The sequence below is a fragment of the Vicugna pacos genome, unplaced genomic scaffold (assembly GCF_048564905.1).
Source record: "Vicugna pacos unplaced genomic scaffold, VicPac4 scaffold_19, whole genome shotgun sequence".
NCBI lineage: Eukaryota > Metazoa > Chordata > Mammalia > Artiodactyla > Camelidae > Vicugna > Vicugna pacos.
Window position 1 is genome coordinate 39,517,371 of NW_027328740.1, and position 18,722 is coordinate 39,536,092.

General features: G+C 52.6%; 1 protein-coding gene and 1 long non-coding RNA gene across 2 annotated transcripts; both read right to left on the reverse strand.

Moving 5' to 3' along the window:
- Positions 1–42: 42 nt before the first annotated feature.
- LOC140693436 (uncharacterized) lies at positions 43–10,543 on the reverse strand. The gene is made up of 9 exons (XM_072957304.1): positions 10,529–10,543; positions 6,694–6,817; positions 4,355–4,487; positions 3,908–4,038; positions 3,439–3,628; positions 2,921–2,975; positions 2,465–2,636; positions 1,563–1,672; positions 43–285 (listed from the first exon to the last, which is right to left on the reverse strand). The coding sequence occupies exons 1-7, from the start codon at positions 10,541–10,543 to the stop codon at positions 2,544–2,546; spliced, it is 741 nt and encodes a 246-aa protein (XP_072813405.1). The 3' UTR covers positions 43–285; positions 1,563–1,672; positions 2,465–2,543.
- A 261-nt stretch (positions 10,544–10,804) lies between these two features.
- Positions 10,805–12,178, reverse strand: LOC140693428 (uncharacterized). Its single transcript, XR_012069196.1, has 3 exons — positions 11,907–12,178; positions 11,679–11,770; positions 10,805–11,066 (listed from the first exon to the last, which is right to left on the reverse strand). It is a non-coding gene; the product is annotated as an uncharacterized lncRNA (long non-coding RNA).
- Positions 12,179–18,722: the final 6,544 nt, after the last annotated feature.

The following is an 18,722-nucleotide window of genomic DNA, read 5'->3' on the forward strand; positions in this document are numbered from 1 at the left end:
TGTATTGATGAAGTTGGGGATGTCACATTTCATGAGCCTGTTCAGCTCCTCCTCTGGCCACCTGCTGCATCTGAAGGTTTCCTGGAGCCGAATATCACTGTCAAGGGCAATGGTTGAGATACCAGCTTTGGCCTTGTCCAAGTGGTCCACTTCATTGATGTAGCAGGGAAAGAGGGACCTAGATTCATCATTGTCCTGCCAGAGAACACCTTGGGCACCAGCGGTCTTCCAAAGTCTGACACAAAGCTGTTAAGTCTGAATCTCTTCTCGGGAGACTCTGCATTGCTATAAAGAACACCAAAATAAAAGATCGCTCACACTCTAGCTCGGTGACCTGAAGAATCATAGTTTTTGCCATCTACTGAGAGTAAATCCCTGCACAGATCACGCTTACAAGCACTGGAAGTGAGAGACATCACTTCTGAACACATACAATTAAACCCAAGGCAAAAGTCTCAAGTGAGGGCCCTAGGACCATCCTGAAAAGACATCGCTCCCTGAGAATCCTCAATATTGGTGCCTCGAACACCAGTGTTTCTCAGTGGGACACTCAGATCATCTTCACCAGAATTAAAGTCCTTTTAAAAATGCAGAATTCTGGGGTACACACCCTCAGAGCCTCCAGAGGTAGGGACCGGTAGTCTGTATTTTCATAGCCACCAAGATCACTAACCATGCTCAGGTTTAGCAGCGCGGTCTACATCGGGTCACCTGAGCATCGACAATGCTGTCTCACGGGGTGGGGGGGCCATGTGTGTCAGGGTGCTTTCCTACCCACGTGTCTCCCCTGATTCTCAGAACTGACAGTGCAGCCCCATTGGGCAAGAAATACCACCATTTCACAATGCATACGCAGGGCGCCCGACTGACAGATACAATCAGTGATAGGAGAGGGGACAAAACTCAGGTTCCTGATCCCTTGTTTCACTTACTGTGGGACAAATGATCAGTTCAAGGGTAATAAATCAGTGAATGAGTGAATAACATGACTCTCGTTAGTCCAATGAGTGCCTGGAAGAGCGAGCCTAGGCACACTGAGAACCATAACAGCCCATCTACTTAATTTCCATCCTCCTCAGATTTATGTAAAGGTTACTTCCACCCAGGCAGTGACTCCTTAAAGGCAAGAATCATGTCTGAACAAACTCTCAAATCCAGAACAGAACAACTAGGCTCTGGAGCCTGGGAACCCATTTACAGGACTGGAAGAATCTGATCATATAAACCATCCCCCAGATTATCATCAAGAGTCACCTGCATTTCAGGAATCGGTAATCCCAGAAGCTTTGCAGTTCAGGCAGGTGAGGGACTTTTATATCAGCTGTGTTTTCTACTGTGACTGCCTGGGTAACATCAGACAAGGAATTATCAAAAGCCTGTGCTTTTCCTTTCAGGAATAATCTACTAAACAAATCTCGTTGACCACTCAACAAATGTGATGTAAAGATCAATGATTTACACAAGAGTACAACATTCACTAGGTCGTTGATTTTGAATCCGACAAAAATCATTTGAGAAAGATTGACAGAAGGTAGCTTTAATGCAAATTTACGTATTCTTACCTTTCAGTAAATCATCTTCCCCTACTTATCACTTCACCCAAGTTTAAAAGATGTTTGAGAACAGGGATGGGTGTGCCAGCAATCTGTGACCCAATAACCTAAAATGTCACCTAGGAAAAAGAGGGAAGTAACATATTTTTAAAAAGTATGGTGAGGACAGCAGGGCCATCCCCCAACTCCACACTAAGAAGCTCTGAGTAATAGCTTTCCTGTCTGCCTGGGGCATCAGCTGATGTGAAAACCCACCTAGAAACACACTGTCCAGCAGCTCTTCCATAACACAGGCTACACTTTCTCAGGATTAAGAATTGGGCCAAGTAACCCCTTCACTGAAGAATAAAGACAAAGGAGAACAAGAGAGTTCTTCCCCTCCCAAGGGGAGAGCCCAGACCTTGGGCTGCATGCACTGAGCCCACCTCCCAGGAGAAGGATAAACTGGAGAAGGACGTCCTGCGAAACTAGGGAAGCAAAGGTAGAGATGGGAACAAATTGACCAGCTTGCCAGGGACAGCCCCCTCCGTTGCTGCATTGGTGGCTGCCTCAGTCCCCTCAGCACATCCTGCCCACCTCCGGTGGCTAAGCTCTCAGAGAAACTGTGCTTTGCAACCTGGGGCAACAGAGGCTGCCCCCAGGCCAAGCTGCTGGGGAGATGGGAGCTAAACCACTAGCTCCCAAGAGGCAGACCCCATACTCTCACCATCACCCCGCCGCCCCCCAACTTAACGCACCCCCGTGACAATATGACCCTGAGATTTGTGACCTGGGAACGAGAGGCAGCAGAGGCCGCCCCCACATCAGGCCTCCAGAGAGATGGGAGGTTATCCTCCAGCTCGCAATAGGCAGTAACCCTCTCCTCTCCACCCCCTGATCTCACCGCACCCACCTCCCAGGAGCAACCTGACCTGGTGTGGTGTGTCAGGCGAATCTTGGGCAGGAGAGGCCGTCCCCAGGCCAGGTCAGGGGAAAGAAGAAGTGGCCCCATTAGGCAGCTGCGACGGCTGGCTGCCCCTTCCCCTCGACTTCATCGCGCCCGCCTCCCAGGAGAAAGCTGACCTGGAGATGGGCATCGGGCTTCTTGGGCAGCAGAGGACGCCCCCAGGATTGGCCGCGGGGAAGAGAAGGGCAAATTGACAAGCTCCGCCCTGCAGGCCCTCTACCCTCGACGTCGCCACCCTCGCACCTTAACGGCACCGCCCAGGGAGCCCCTCCCCAGCAGGCTGAATGGGACAGGTGTGTCTGCTGATCTGGGTCAGGAGAGGCCACTCCCACACCAGGCCATCGCGCAGATGGGAGCCAATCTACCAACTCCCCAATACATCCCCATCCCCCCGCATCAGCCACCGCTCCTGCCCCCTGACCTCACAGTGGCCTCCTCTAGGGAGCAGGCTGACCTGGAGATGGACGTCCGGCGAACTTGGAGCATCAGGGACCGCCCCCAGGGCAAACCATGAGGAGAAATGGGAGCAAATGGACCGGCTTCGTGGGAAAACGCGCCGTTGCTTCCACCACCTCAAACGTATCACGCCCGCCTCCCGGGGTCAAGCTGACTAGGATACACGTGTCCCGTAACCCAGGGCAACAGAGACCGCCCCCAGGACGAGCCGCGGGGAAGATGGGAGTAAATGGGCCCGCTCCACCGCTGCAGGCCTCCGACCCCCGCCACCCTTGCACTATGACTACCCTGCCTCCCGCCCCCAGCAGGCAAAGTGGGACAGGGGTGTCCCGGGACCTGGGGCAGCAGAAGCCGCCTGCAGGCCACGTGGTGCAGACATGGAGCTAATCCACAAGCTACCCCGGGGCAGCCTCCCTATCCCCGCAGCCACCAACTTACCAGATCCCTGACCGCACCGCACCCATCTCCCAGGAGCAAGCTCACCTGGAGTCGGACCTCAGGCAAATCTCCGGCGGCAGAGGTCGCCCCCAAGCCAGGCCGAGGGGAGAGAAGTAATGGAGCAGCTCCCTGGAACACATGCCCTGCCCTTGCCGCCTCCGCCGCCGCCTCCCAGGAGCAAGCTCATCTGGAGACCCGCGTCCCGCCTCTAGGGCAGTAGAAGCCGCCCCTGGCTCTGCCGCCGGGAAGAGCGGAGCGAATTGACCGGCTCCCACGCGGCAGCCCCTCTCCCCCCGTGGGCCCCGCACCTTAACGGCCCCGCCCCACTCCGCACTCAGCAAGCTGAGTGGGACAGGAGTGTCCGGCGACCTGGGGAAGCAGAGGCCGCTCCCAGGCCCAGCAGCCAGGACAAAGCAGCTATTCCACCCGTTCGCCAGGGGTAGCCCCGCTCCGCCCCTCTGCCGCTGCCGCCGCCCGCTGACCTAACCGCCCCACCTATCAGGAGCAAGCTTACCTGGAGTCCAACATCTGGCGAATCTCCGGCGGCCAATCCCCACCCCAGGCCAGGATGCAGGGAAGAGAAGAAATCGACCGGCTTGCCCGGGCAGCCTCCCAACGGCCACCCCCACCGCCGCTGCCGCCGCCCTAAAGCATTGCAATAGCCTGCCTGGGTCAGGCTGACTGCAAGGATGTGCACTTGCCTTCTAATCCTGGCCACGTCCCTGAGCACCTCCCTGCATCCCTACACTCCCTGCACCTCTGAACCCCTGCTACACTCTGCAATTCTGCATCCCTCCACCCCCACATCCCCTGAAATGCCTGCGCCCTCCACAGCCCCTGCACCCCTGTCAGCAGTTACACTTTTGCACTGCTTACACTCCTGCACCCCTGCATGACCCACACACCACCTCTTGGGCCTTTGGCAGAGTCTCTGCTGTTAGACCAATGCACAGTGACTCACTCTTTGCCAGTATATGATGCATCAGTGGACGTCAGGGGTTGCCTGCAGGAAGGTACATGTTCCCGGTCACTAGCCTGGGCCACTAGGGTGATCTCTGTGAGGTCACCCAGGACGAGTTCAGAGATGCTGTTCTCTGGGAAGAGAGGAGTTGAAACCGGTCTTGAGGTCAGAGCTGTGCTCACCAGGCCGTCCACGCTTCATGTTTTACACAGGGCTTCGGAGAAGTGAAATGGATCCGGCCAAGTAAGACCGGCCTGCTGTGCGCCCACCTCAGTCCTGGGCTCTGAGTCAGACCGACTGGCTCCCACACTCAGGGCCCAGTTTGGGCACCTGAATTGTCCCTTTGAGGCATCCCATCAGTTCTCAGGATGAAGTCTGGCTGCTTCCACCCCATGGCCCTCCCTCCTACTGTGCTGGCCTCAGGAAGGTTCCTTATTTGGGTAGGAAGGCAGCCCACACCCTACCCCACCCCTCACCTTTCTCTAACCAAGGCTGGTGCTGTCTCTGTCCCTCAGAGTCTGGGAAGCCATCCCTCTTCAGTTATGTCCCTTCTGAGATGGACTTGTTTCCACTCAATTCTAGGCGAGGATGCACCATGGAATGCACTGGGTAAGAGAACCAAAATAAATAATTTCTTCTGTGAGGTTGTCTGTTTATCTACTGGGGCTGGGCTGTGTGTAGTTTGCTACAGCTAATTGTGTGAGAGGCTAAAACAGCCTGTGTGTCCTTGTTTTCATCTCCCCGCTGTCTTTGGGTTTTCCCTAGACACTCCTGAGACATTTACTTCTTTTAGTTTTATTCCTGTTATTACACACGGGCCCTACTGACATGGAGGTAAGGTGTTGGGGGAGCGGGACAGAGCAGGGCATCTGCAGTCCTGTGATTAGTTCTCATTGAGCCTGTGCCCTGAGCTGTGACCTCTACAAGTTTGTCTCTTTTCCCCCACCCCAATTTGGGTGACACAGAAGGGATTTCCCTTCTCCCAGGTTGGTTAGGCTCTGGTAAAATTATTTCTCATTAAACAAACAAACAAACAAAAAACAGCTTCCCCCAATGAAACAGAATGTTCTGGGTGTATTTCAATACAGTTATTTTCTCCTTTCCAAGCAGGAAGCATGAGGAGTTATCCTTTGACCTTCATTCTGAGAACAGGACACGGTCCTGGATGTAAAATACATGAAAAAGAGCATGGGGCCCCTCTGATTGGCCCCCTGGAGTTGTCACACTCTGATATCCCCACACTGAGCCTCCTGCTGGCCTCAGGGACCTGTTAAATCTGCCTGCCCCCGGGGTTCTTACAAAATCTGGTTCTGCCTTGGGAGCTGTGACTCTCCAAGCCTGCCCGCTGTTCCCTTTGCAACCTCTCTGGGTTGGGAGCAGCTTTCCCCCTCAGTTTTCTGGGATCTAAGAAGAGCAGTGGGTTTGCAGCTCCCTCAGATCTGGTGTTATTTTCAGGACAGGAGGAAGAAATTCTGAGCTCCACACGAGCTGGACCAAAGGCTGGAATCCTCCCTTCCTCTGCCTCTGTGCAATCAGTGTCTGTGGTTCTAGCCGAGTTTCTGAAGATGTGGACTTAAACACACATATCCCAGCCCCCACAGGAGCACACAGTCCCATAAATCCGCCTAGTTTCCACTGGTAACTATGGAGCCGATGGGGACACGGGTTTCGGGACCACAGAGGCCTGACTGCACGACTTGCTCCGTGGCCTATTTACGTGGTTGCTCCGGGCCTTGTCTGAAGTGGCTTGCTTACCACACCTGGTACGTGGGAAACACAAAATAAGTACTAGAACCTTCACTTTTTCTCCCTCCAGGGCCTTCAAACGTAGAAAGTAATAAGTGAACTCAGACAGCCTAGTCACCACAATGAGGTCCGTCCAGCCTGGCTCTCCTGAGTGATGGGCACTGACTTGCACCTTAACTCGGAACAGTAGGGGAACTGCCTTCCTCTAACTGGGCCTCTCCCCACACCAGGCACGCCCGCAGCTCAGACGGGGCCAGCTCCCCAACTGAGGTGTGTGCTGGTGGCTTCAGTGTGACCTGGCCCTGCCGGGACATGAACCTGCAGTGAGTGAGGTGGAGGGTCGGGTGGAGGGGGGTCCCTTCTGGGGTGGCAGGGGGCCCGGTAGCACCCCTCCCAGCCTGGTGCCTGGGGCTCCCTAACACCTCCTACAGCTCCTGGGTTGGCTCCGGTCCTGGCCACTCCACACACCCTCCCAGTATCTTTACATTATGTCCCTTTTCTGCTTTTATCAGCGAGAAGTGGCTTCTGTTGCTTGCTCAGTGAAACAGTACATCGGGAAACCAGACTACTTCTAACATCAGTAAAATACCAACCTCGGTCAGCTCGCCGGGCAGACCGTGCAGCACAAAGGCCTGAACAGGGCTGTGCGAACGGCTTACGTGAAGGGTCCTCATCATCTGTCTTCAGAGATACAGAAGCCGATGGTTCAGGTAAAACCTCAGGGTGGGATTGAGGAATCCAAAGCTGGTTGGTTTCAAAGGCTAATTGGTCAGACCAGACCCCTGAGTTGTGGTCAGAAGCCTGGCTCATCGTCACGCAGACTCAGCGCCCTAAGTGCCGGGTGGGGCCGGTGCTGTTCCCTTTGCAGGCTCTCGTTGGGGATTCAGTGTAGCCCCTTAAATACAGCAGAAATTCCAGCCCCATTAGCCCCCACCCTGAGTGTTCCATGACACAAATCCCGGGAGTGTTTAATTTTCATCTTTGTTTAGGAGGATGAAGGTGGTTCAAGAGAAGACATAAATTCACACTTAGTGACACAAGGTCACAGCCAGTACTTCCTCCACGGAGAGCTATGTGCTCCCACAGTGGTGGCTGCAGGCTGGGCAGAGACCCTCTGCAGGTCCCAGAGGGACTCGCTCCTCTGGCCACAACTCATGGGTTGGACAACAGATCCAGAGGGTGACAGAGCATCTTTCCTGGGAATTTGGAACTGACACATAGAAATCAAGTTCACTCATCTGGGGATTGGCGGAGGGGAGGGGCGGTGGTTGAAAATCAAATGAAACCAGAGCATGAGAGAGTTAGAAGTGAAAGAGCGAGAGACAGAGAGACTGAGCTTGTGAGAGCAAATAGTCAGAAAGAAGGCAAACAATCAGGGGACAGAGGAATTCCAGCTCCTGACAGTCTAGTCTGTCCCAGCCCATCAACGACTCCGCGAGATGTTTAATAACATTCCAGTTTTGCAGATTAGGAAATAGGCTGAAAGAGGTGGGGGCTGGGTTTGGGTGCACAGTTAATTCAATTGCCGCTGGACCCCACACTTCCCATTGCCTGAAGGCACCCTAATCCTCACTGGGACCCCTGTGGTCCCCTGACAGCCCAGCACCCTGATCAAAGGGCCCCTGCGGGAGTGGGAACCCCTCTTGAGTGTGGAGAGTTCCCTGCCCCGAGATGCCATGCATCAGCAGGCTCCCGCTCACCCCAGGTTAACATCAGCCCAGCACAGTCTCCCGACCCGCTTCCCTCCCTGCCAGGCACCCCCATCCTTACCACCGAGTGTACTGCAGGAATTCAGGCACAGGGATGCCCAAATCAACACGAGCCCACCGGCTATAGAAACAGCAGACTCCCAGCCCCACCTGGGTTGCGAGGGGACAGAAGGTGTCCTCAACTTTCATGTGTCTAAGACAATCTTCTTCAGCTGGAGGTTCTAGAGAAAAATAAAAGGTCCAAAACATAGTTCGGTGAGGAATTCCTCCAAGGACCTGACTCCAGTGTCTACAACAATGTGTACCTACCCCCGGACTTGGGTGAAGGTGGATTATTGATCAGCACAACCACTGGTGGCCCAGCTCCTTGGCTTGGCTGCCCAGAGGGGGCTGGGGGAATGGGTAAGGCCAGGGCACTCAGGAAAAGCACAGAGGACCTGACCTCTCCCTTCTGCACTTGTAAACCCTTCCCCAAATCTCAAGGCATTGGACAGAGAGCCGCCACAATAATGAGATGCTCCCATCTCTTCACTCACTCCTGTCGGTTCACTTACATGCTGAGCATCCACTGGGTCCCAGGACATGACACATAGGATGGCTGATGGGACAGGCTTGGTCCTTCCCCCTGGAACCTGTTCAATATGATCAAAGAATGATCACTCATAAAGAGTTTCTCAAAATTATACAGAGACCAAAGACCAACTGCAGAGTGAACCAAATTTAAAAATATATATGAAGGTCCCCCAGACTCCCCGCCTAAGGTTAACAGCATAAAGCAAAAAATTCTTGCCTTTAATCACCAAGGAAGTTGTCACTCCCTCTCAGGTGGAAAGGAGAGTTATTCTTTGAGCACGTCACAGAAGTGCTCCATCGGATTGGACCAGGGCATCTACATTCATTCAGCAAATGTGTATAAGCTCCTACTACATACGGGAATCTCCTAACTAGACCGTTCCCAAGGCACTCGGGCTTTATCAGTCAACAAAGTAGACATGACTCCCCATCACTGGGGGCTCAGAATTTTAGCAGAGGAAACAGGCAGCATGTTGGGGTAGCAAGAGTTTGGAAAAATTTTTAAAAAAGAGTGATATGAGCAAACTCGGGTGATGGCGGTCGGGTGGGAGGCAGGCAGGAGGGAATAAGGCAATCCTGGCAGATCTCACGGAGTAATGAACTTGAAGCAGAATAGATCCGGAGGAAGAAGGAAGAGCCGGAGCCAGAGGCCCCCAGAGTGAGGGGGAGAGTGTGGGCAGAGAGGCAGAGCACGCCGGGTCCTGAGGCCTTTGTGACGACTTTGGCTCCTAATGACATGGTGACCCGTTTAGTGAGTTTTGAGGGAAGGGGTGATGTAGTCCAACTTATGCTTTTGTGTTTGTGTTTTTTGGGGGGAAGTAATTTATTTATTTTAATGAATGTGCTGGTGATTGAACCCAGGATCTCAAGCATGCTAAGCATGCGCCCTACCACTGAGCAACACCCACCACCCCCAATGTATGTTTATTCAGGCTCCCTCTGACTCTGTGTGGATGAGAGATTGTAGGAAAGCAAAGATGGAAACAGAAGGCTATTGGTATCCAGGAAAGGCTGAAGGTGGCTCTTAGGAGGGCGGGGAGCAGAGAGCAGGAATTTAATTAAGACAGAATATCCAGAATTTTCTAACAAGCTGGATTTGCTGTCTGTGAGTGTAAAAGAAAGAGAGAGAAAGGACATGGTTCCAACATCTGGCCTGGACAATGGGAGGGATGTCCTCTCCGGATGGGAAAGGGGATGGGAAAAGGTGGGGCTGAGCAGGTGGAAAGGGGCTGGTATCAGCTCAGTTCTTCAATGTCATGGTTAAGGGGTGTATTACATATTGCCACAGAAGTGCCTAATAGGTAGAGGAATCTGTTTTCTTTTTCTTTTTAACATCTAAAAAATATAATTTAAACATATTAATTGTATTATGTGAATGATTTGGGAATTTTGCTTCATGCCAAGTTATATGTTATATATATCCAAATGGAACATATATCAAAAAAGGGGAGAAATGAGGGCTTTCACATAAACTGACTGTCCGTAACGTAGGTAAAATTTCAATAAAACCAGTCTTCAGGGCAAAAACCTCATCTCGGTGTTACATAAAAATAAATGAAAAACGACTATGTTCATGTACCATTATTTCATGTTACATAATAGCCCCAAACTAACACAGTGTTTAACTATGAGGCTTGTAGAAATACTATTCCCTTTATTCAAATAAATACAGAAGTGCAGAAATGTTCTAAGGTAGAATTAGCATCTTAGTGGAAATAATACATATTTGAGCATTTTACATGATATATATGTACTGATTCAAAATTTGGAAAAGTAATTACATAGTAGAACATATGTATGAATGAGAAAGCAAGATGAATGAAAGGAAAAGAATGTGATGTGAGTCTCAGGGATAAAGGCTCAGATAGAAAGGGGAAATCAGGGAATTTTGGAGAAATCGAGAAATTGATGGCATGCCAATTTCCAAGGCTGGGTTGCTTCCACCAAAGGAATAGCAGAGAGAGAGAGGAGAGGCCCAGGAACAAACCCTGGGGAACACCCACAGTATATGTTTGGAAAAAACAGGAGACATTGGCAAAGGACCAGCCAGCAGGCCAAAAGCAGAAACAGACAGAGTGATGGGCTGGAGGTTGAGTGAAGCAGGAACACGGGGTAGGAAGGATGGAAGAGCTGGGTCAAATGCTACCGAGGGACCAAGCATGATGAGGAGTCAAAATTGACCACTATATTTAGCAACATGGGGTCACTGATGGCCTTGACGGGGCAGTTTCCATAGAGCGAGGGATCAGGCGAAAAGCCAGAGTGGGTGTAAAAGGGGATGGCTCAAGAGAAGATGCAGATAGTGAGTTTAAACAACTCCTTAAAATTTGCTGCAAAGACACAGGGTGGCAATTGGTGGGGGTGAATTAGGGTCAAGGAGAGCTGTTTGTTTAAGAGGATGGACGTTTATATACTGATGGGTGCCAACTAGCAGGAGAACAAAATAGATGAGGCAGTGAAAGAGAGGATGGTTTTGGGAGTGACAACCCAGAGAAGATGGGAGGGATGGGGCCTCGGGGACTTTTGGAGGAACTGGCTTTCGATGCCACTTTTAATAAGCAGTGGGGCACCGAGAGTGAAGGTCACAGACATCAGAAGGCGAGCGGATGTGCTGGGAGTTGCTTGTGAAATTTCTCTTCTGTTGGCTTGTTTGCTTGTTCAAAGTATAAAACTAACGTTACCAGCTGAGGAACAAGGAGGAAGAAAGAGTTACTGGAGCCATGAGCAGAAGATAAGAAAGAGCCTTCCAGAGAGAATGGGACAGTAAAAAGGGCAGGGGGAGGCGGGGGATTGCGCTCCCAGAAAGTTACATTTTCTCTTTGACGTCCCCAAATGTTTGATGTGTTATTACCCTTCCTGCTGTCTACAAAATAAAAATTAATTATGGTTCAGAGGAAATGCTATTTCATTCTAAGAGGCTGCCTGTTCCTCAGGAATGGTCACCTTAAACTGCAAATATTACAAACAATGTTGAAAAGATGAACCTGTGTACCTAAAATCCCCTATTTTCTATTAATCTGTTTACTACTTAGTTCCCCTATCAATAACACATAACAAATACTGCCATGATGGAGGTACATCGATGCTTAAAAGGAAATGAGATCTGTATCCTTTTGCTAAATTCCATGGCTTCCTTAATATGCAGTTCCACTTGGAATTTAGGAATGTCTGGTATAAGAAGTGAGAAACAGTTTGAGAAAATCCCGGCTCAGAATTACACATCACAACCACATCTCACAAGTATACACAGCCGTAAAAAAGTTTAAAAGCAAAACTCCGTAACTACTCTTACAGACCTTTGCAAACCTGGGCCTGCCAAAATGTTTCCAAACTGGAAAGGAACTCCAATTTCTTGCCTGGTACCGGACCAGAGGCTGGCCATCCTTTCCTGTAAAAGTGAGAGAGTAAATAATTTCAGTTTTGCAGATCATTTTGTTGTAACCATGCAGGTAGGCAATAAGAAAGCTAAGAGCACTGGGAGACAGGAAGCAAACGGGCATGCCCACACTCTCCCTTCCACTCACGGAAGCTTCTCTGTGGTGGGGAGGTTTGCCACAATCACTTGCTTCTTTGTTTCCATTGGTTTCTTTGTTTCCACCTTACTGCTCAAGCTCAGAACTTCAGGTGGGCCTGATCCTTCAGCATCCATGAAGAGAAGGCTGAGCGGGGTTGGGAACCCCACCTGATGGAGAAGAGAGATTACTGGGAGGGACATTGTGGAGGCCACCATGACACGAGACAATCACACCTTCCGGGGTGAAAGGGAACGAAGACAAGAGAAGGACACAGTAGTGGGAACCCTAGGTCGCCTGCCAGGCTTGTTCTCCCTCCACGGCAACCATGGGGGCCTGGGGGGTGTTGGGCTTCAGCTACGGTGATTAGGATGAAGGGACTCAATATAATGGACCCTCCACCTCCTCACTAGGTTCCAAACGCAGCCCCTCTAAGTCCACCCTCTGAGTTTCTGGAACTCTGCTGGAAGAATACATGAGCAGGCCAGAGCCAGAGCCCAAGCCAAACATGACAGGGGTCTCGTGGGGCTGTAACCCCATGCTCAGTGGTCGGGGACTCCTTGCAAATCTGCAGAAATCCCTGTTCCACCTCATTCCTGGGAGAAACCCCAGATCTCCTCCTGCTCTTTCTGTTCTTCTCTTGAGGCTATTGTCCTGGAGGGATGCTGAGTCCTTGAACCTGGTCCTCCAAACGTACATAAGCAGCCTGTTCAATAAAACAAATTATGCACTTTTTCACATTTGCCAGTTTTTTGATTCCAGAAAGGCTGTGGGACTCATTCTCACAGTCTCCTGTGCCGCCACCACATGGTGGCCCTCTGCTCATGTAAACACGATTTCCCACAACCGCACCCTGCCTCCCAGCTTGTCAGAGGGGAGTGTCCCACAAAGACACAGGTGTTTGTGAGGATCCTGTCCCCCAGCAGAAAGCCTGCTCCTAGAGCCACGGACAGGGATCTGGCCTCCTAAGCCGCTCAGCTCTAATTCAAAGCCTAAAATGGGGGCCCCGAACATTGCTGAATGACTTTCTGAATCACCTGGACTGGAGGGGACTGATTTTCTTTCCAGGAATGGAGGTAGCGCAGCCTCCATTTTCAGGGCTGACCTTGACGATGGATCTAGTTCCCCCGACTGCACCGCAGGAAGGAGAGGCCCTTCCATCCCACAGCTTGGAAACCCAACCCAATGGAGTACTGAAGCAGTGCATTGCTGCCAGGTCCAGCATCCCAGCAGAGTGGCCTCTGCCCTTGAATGAGCCCCTTCCCAGGGCCTTTTTTGCCCGGACACGACCACAACCCAGTCTGTGCCAGTGCTCTGGGGCTCTGCGTGTCCAGGGCACACAGGTGGGACCTGAACCAGGTGTCCCCTGGGCCTCAAGGGAGAGAGGTCTGCTTCTGCATCAGGGGAAGGTGACCCCAAAGGCTGGCAGGACACTCTCAATATGGACCTCCAGGAGCCCTGAGAGCAGTTTCCCTGCAGGTGTTAAGAGCCATCATCAGGAGGGCAGGCCCCTCTTTGTGCAGACCATCCAGCAGTGCTGGGCCCACGTGCTGACCTCAGAAATCTACATGCCCCAGGATACCCCAGGCAACCTCACAACTTCTTCACTTGGTGACCTGGGTACCACGAGCTCCTTGGCCATCCCATGAGGGTGGTCCTAGCAGGCATGGTCTCCAGGTTCTCCCGTTGAGAAATCCCCCTGGGTTTCTGTGGTCACAGAGCACACACCAGAAGATTCTAGTCCTGCAGTGACCCCCACAGCAGTCAGCTCCCCTGTGCATGTCCAGGGACAAATGACAGCAATTTATTGCCAGGAACCGTGATGAACAAGGGGGTGGGATTCCATACTAAGTTCAGGATCCTGGTAACTCACTTTGCACCCCAAAAAGCTTCCATGAGAAATGTGTGTATTGGGATGTCTGTGCCCCTAGAAAAGCTGTTCCTGAGGGTTCCTGGGACCCTCCAGCCCCTCTCAAGGTTCTCAGATCCTGGGTCTAAATTTCTATCTGCCTCTTTTGGTGTATGGCCACCTGTGTCTCGTGGTCACAGGTCACTTTATTGCATGACTTGGCATGTTCTTAGTGCTCGTCCTCCACCCCTGCACTAGACTCCCAAGATGTTCCCACTGACCCTTGGCTCCCTGGGTGGCTCGGGGGGCCCTAAGTCTGCACCCTTCACTCTCCTCCTCTACCCCCACCTCTGGGGCCACCCCTAGGTGGACTTGGAGGTGTTTGTGAGTCTTACACAAGGACATGTCTGGACAAAGCAGGACCCCACCCCCGGAAAACACACCTGCTCCCTTCTCAGAAGAGGACCCCACAGCCCCACATTGCCTCCCAGGGGTCTACTCAGGACACAGTCCCCCAGTTCTGGGCAAGGTGTCTCCCTGGAATCCTTGCTTCCAGGAAGAGTCTCTCTGTCCTTCTTCAGAGTTTAGAGGTGTTCCCATGTCCCTGACCACCAAGATGCCCAGCACAGTCCCTTCACTGACCTGGAGAGACAAGGAACTTATGTGGCCACAGGTCTCACAGGACACACCTGCAGGGACCCCAGGCTAAAGGGCTGTCCTTCTGCCTTCTCAGGTGTGGCTCCCGTGGTACCTTTTTGCAGGGGGCCCAAACGGGGAGTGTGGCCCAAAGCAGTTCATGAGGCTCTCTGGGCAGGGAAGACTTGGGCCAGGTGGCCTTGCCTGGTTTCCCTGCTGGGCCACTCTGAAAACCCCCGCTCCTCTGGCTGTGGCTGGAGGCCCCCCAAACCTCAGGGCGGGGCCCTTTCTCTCAGCCTCCACTGACTCCAAAGCCACGCTGGTGCTAACGAGGGTAAAGAGCTTTCTTGCCTTCTTTGGGCCAAGTTGCCACAGGTGGATGCTGCAGGGAGCTGGAGAGAGAGGTAGCACTTGCTCAGCTGTGAGTGGTTAAGCAATTTGACACCCTGTCAACTAGCCTTAAACACTGGAATGAGGACTTTCCCGGTAAAGCTGGAAGTTACTTTCAGTAACTTGTCTAAAGATTTCTTTTTTTTTTCCACTTAAAGACTCATAAAACCTCTCCCAGGTCATTCCTGGTATGGACCATTATCCAGGGATCAATCAGGAAATGCAGGAGGAGAGGGGTGGGGGTGGGGGAGTGGGGAGGTTAGATCAGAGCCCACGGAGAGGAGATGCCCCTCCCAGGAGCCACACACTGGGCAGTGACTTCTGGCATCCAGCTCTCCTGTTCTCAGGCCCATTCCATCTGCGGGGTTTTCCAAAAACATAATGGTGGAAGGGCCATGGAGGACACCTAGAACTTCCAGAATAGACAGGGGGAGCAGAGTTACCATGCTGGCCCTGGGTTTGGAGACAGACCTGCAGTGGAGACCACAGGCTTCTGAGAAGCCAGTTTCGAAATAAAGGCAGTATGCACTGGAATACCCGGCTCGAGAGAGTGCTTCATCATAGACATGTAATTTACATAGTTCTCACCACTAAATTCTGTGTTCCCAACACGCTACATGAATGACGGCTTCAACACACATTCATTTCTGAGATGTGAACAAGTGTAGAGCCGCTCTTTCATCCAGCATAATGGGCATGGCTACACCTAAGAACACTTACCAAGATTTCTCAGCAAGAGCCAATTTCGAAATAAAGGCAGTTTGTGCAGGAAAACCCTGTTGGAGTGAGGGCTTCCCCATACACATGTAAGTTATAGAGTTCCCCTCACCATGAAACGCTGTTCCCAACATGCTACATGCATGAAGGCTTCGACACACATTCAGTTCTAAGCTGTTAGCATGTGGAGAGCCGCTCTTTCATTCAGCACAAAAGGCATGGTTACACCCAGGAAGATTTACCCAGATTTCTCAGCTGCTTCCTTCAGCCAGATTCAAAATAAAGGCAGTTTGTGCTGGGAAAGCCTGTTGGAGCGTGTTCAGAGCTGTTTCGGGCTCTGTCCCAGCTGGAGGGTGCAAAGCCCAACCTCCAGAAAGAGGGACCAGGACCCCACCCGCCAGGTGGTGTTGCCTTTTTTGGGGAACAGTGATCTTTGGGTAAGATATTTTGCGGCTCTCTCTAAAAACTGCTTTGACTTAAGTTTGCATCCTTGTCACCAGTTCCAGGACAACAGAAAAGGCATACCCTACATCCCTTTGCACTCAACTCTTCCCAAAAGAGCAAATATTTGTCCATGAAAATACCAGCTGCTCTTCTAAGGCCCACTAAATACCCAGCAGTGTGGGCGGTGCACTCTTGATCAGGGACAGGAGGAGAGGGAACAGAGGTCCTCCGGCAGGCTTGGCCTGGTGTGGCAGCTGCGCTGTGGGTGCGTGGTGGGGAGGGAATGCAGGGAATCCTGTTTGAGGGGCCTCTGTGCACGCCTGCATTATAGTCTGAGGTTTCATACAAAGGCTCCAGGCATCCTAACTGATCACATACAGCCCCCACCCTTGGGCTGGAACCACCAGGAGATAAGTACCTGTAACAGGGACAGTGCCTGGTGTGGGGAGAGGTCATGGGACACTCCGGGGGCAGGGGCGGTGGTGCTGGGGAAGGCAGGGGATGCAGTGAAGGGTGGAGGGAGCAGGGTCCTTTGCTTGGGGGTGCGAGTTCTTTGGGAGACCACAGGGCATGGCACACATCATCCCCACCCTATACCCCAAATTCCTAGCCCCGCCAACACAGGGGCTGCTGTGCACCCTCTCAATGTGGCTCTCCTGTAAGACCGCACCCAACCAGGCATCTGGCACCCTGCCCTACCTCCCCTCTTGGAACAGATCCCGTCTTCTTGGAAACTGCCTAGCAGCGCGTATTCAAGGCCGGCAGCCGGCCTGGCGGATCTGCACTTCAGGTGCCCTACCTGGCCAGCCGTGCCTGCCTGGGCTCAGTCCTCTATCTTGTCCACCGGTAGCCTGGGTCCACTTCCGGTTCAAGCGGAGGCCCCGGAGCCCAGGCTGAGCCCGGCACACAAACAGGTGAGGGTGCCCCCGCCCCGCTGCCCCGCCGCCCCGCCCACTGGTGGCAGCACTGCCCCAGCCTCCGGCCAGTGCCACCTGCAGGTGAGGACGTCCGCGCGGCCCCGCCCGCCCCGGCCCCTCCCAGCTGCCCCATAAGCCTCCCCCCACCCCCGTCCTGGCCGCGCCCTTGCTCCCATTGGCTCCGAAAGTTCTGCCCTCGCACGTCTAGCCTCGGGAGGACGCAGACGCAAGCGCTAGGGGAGGGCCCCGCGGCGTTGCCATGGATACAGACGCCGCGCTCCTCGCGGGCCGGCGTGCGCTTCTGGGGCAGGCAGCGGGCTCCGGAAGTGTGCAGCTGCCCGGGGCCATGGCGGTGTTTGCTGCTGGGGATGGCGGCTTGCTTGGCCGGGCCACTAGTTCTGGCCGCGTCAGTCGGCGGCCGACATCCTTTCTGGGGCGGCGTCTCACAGACGGTAAACGTACGGCAGCGCCGTTGGCGGGGCCAGTGGACATGGACCGGGGTGGGATCCGGGTTGGTGTGGCGGCCGGGGAGGGCTGTGGTGCCGGGGAGCGGGTTGGGGCGGGGGGGACAGGGCTGGGGCACAGCCTCCGGCTTTCCTCCCCCTCGGGCTCTGGGGCTTGGACCGCGAGTCCGGGTAGCCCTGCGTGGCCGCGGCCTCCCAGAACCCCTGGGAAGGGCAGGTGGAGGACCCGTCTTTTATGAAGCGGGGCCTTACCCGGGTTTTGAAGAGCCCCAGAATCAGATGTTGGAATAGGGTGGTTTATCAGCCTTGTATATCAGCAGGGAAATTTCAGTTCCATCCAGATGCTGGCTCCTTCGATAAAACTCAGGAGTAAGACAAGGGTCAGTGTCAATTAGCAGTTATCTAGGGCTTGACTCAAAATAGACTGTGCGGGGTGTAGAGATGGTAGATGGGCCCTCCCTTTCAAGGTTGGTAGTCTTCTGGGATTAGAGGCCTCAGTTGAGGATTACATCCTCATCTGCAGTAATGGAGGTTGTGGGAAACATTAACACAGAGAAGGGAGGGGTGTTGCTGCGGTAACTCATTAAAGAAGCCAGGACACTTGCCTGGCTCTTGTGTAGGAGAGTCTCACCTAGGGTAGGGCAGCAGTTATCAAAGTGAGTCCGAGGCCCCTGAGATGCAAGACTATTTTCGTAGGAACGCCGGGAAGTCACCTGCCTTTTGCACACTCTTGCACTCCCGAGTTTCCTGTGGGGTTTTCCAGGGAAAACCTGGTCTGTGATATCACAAAACAGGTAATGTAGAGACAGATAGAATTAAGCTCTCACCAGTCCAAAAGAGATTTTCAGAAATTAAAATCACTACTATTCCTCTCATTAATGATTTTTGTTTAGAAAAATATACTTATTTTTTGCTTAAGAGTATTAATGGTAACATATAGTAGGTTGTTATTATTTTTAAGTGAACTCATAAGCATTTTTTAAAGTTCTTATTTAACTTCTAACACAGGAACTATTGATAGATTTAACCTACATAAACAGCAGCCTTTTGAAGTCCTCAGTAATTAAGAGTGTACAGGGGTCTTTAGGCCAAGAAGTTTGAGGGCCCCTGGAGAACGGGTGCTCAGGTACTAGTCAGGTGCTTAGCGTTGATAGACAGATGCCAAGATGTCTTCTGCATGTGCTCCCGGACTCGAAATAATTGGCCACACAGAGATCGGTGGGCAGTGCCTCCACTATACAAACCAGAAGCTGCTGAACGTGTCTTGAGTCTAGGCCATGTGCTGTGCAGAGCTTCCCATTGTATCTGTTCTATCTAAGCTGGGATTCCTGTGCAGAGACCTGGCCCTGAAGACCCGCTCTCCTTTGCTCCCTCCCAGGTACCTTCTGTGTTATGTCAACCCTCCGGAGGG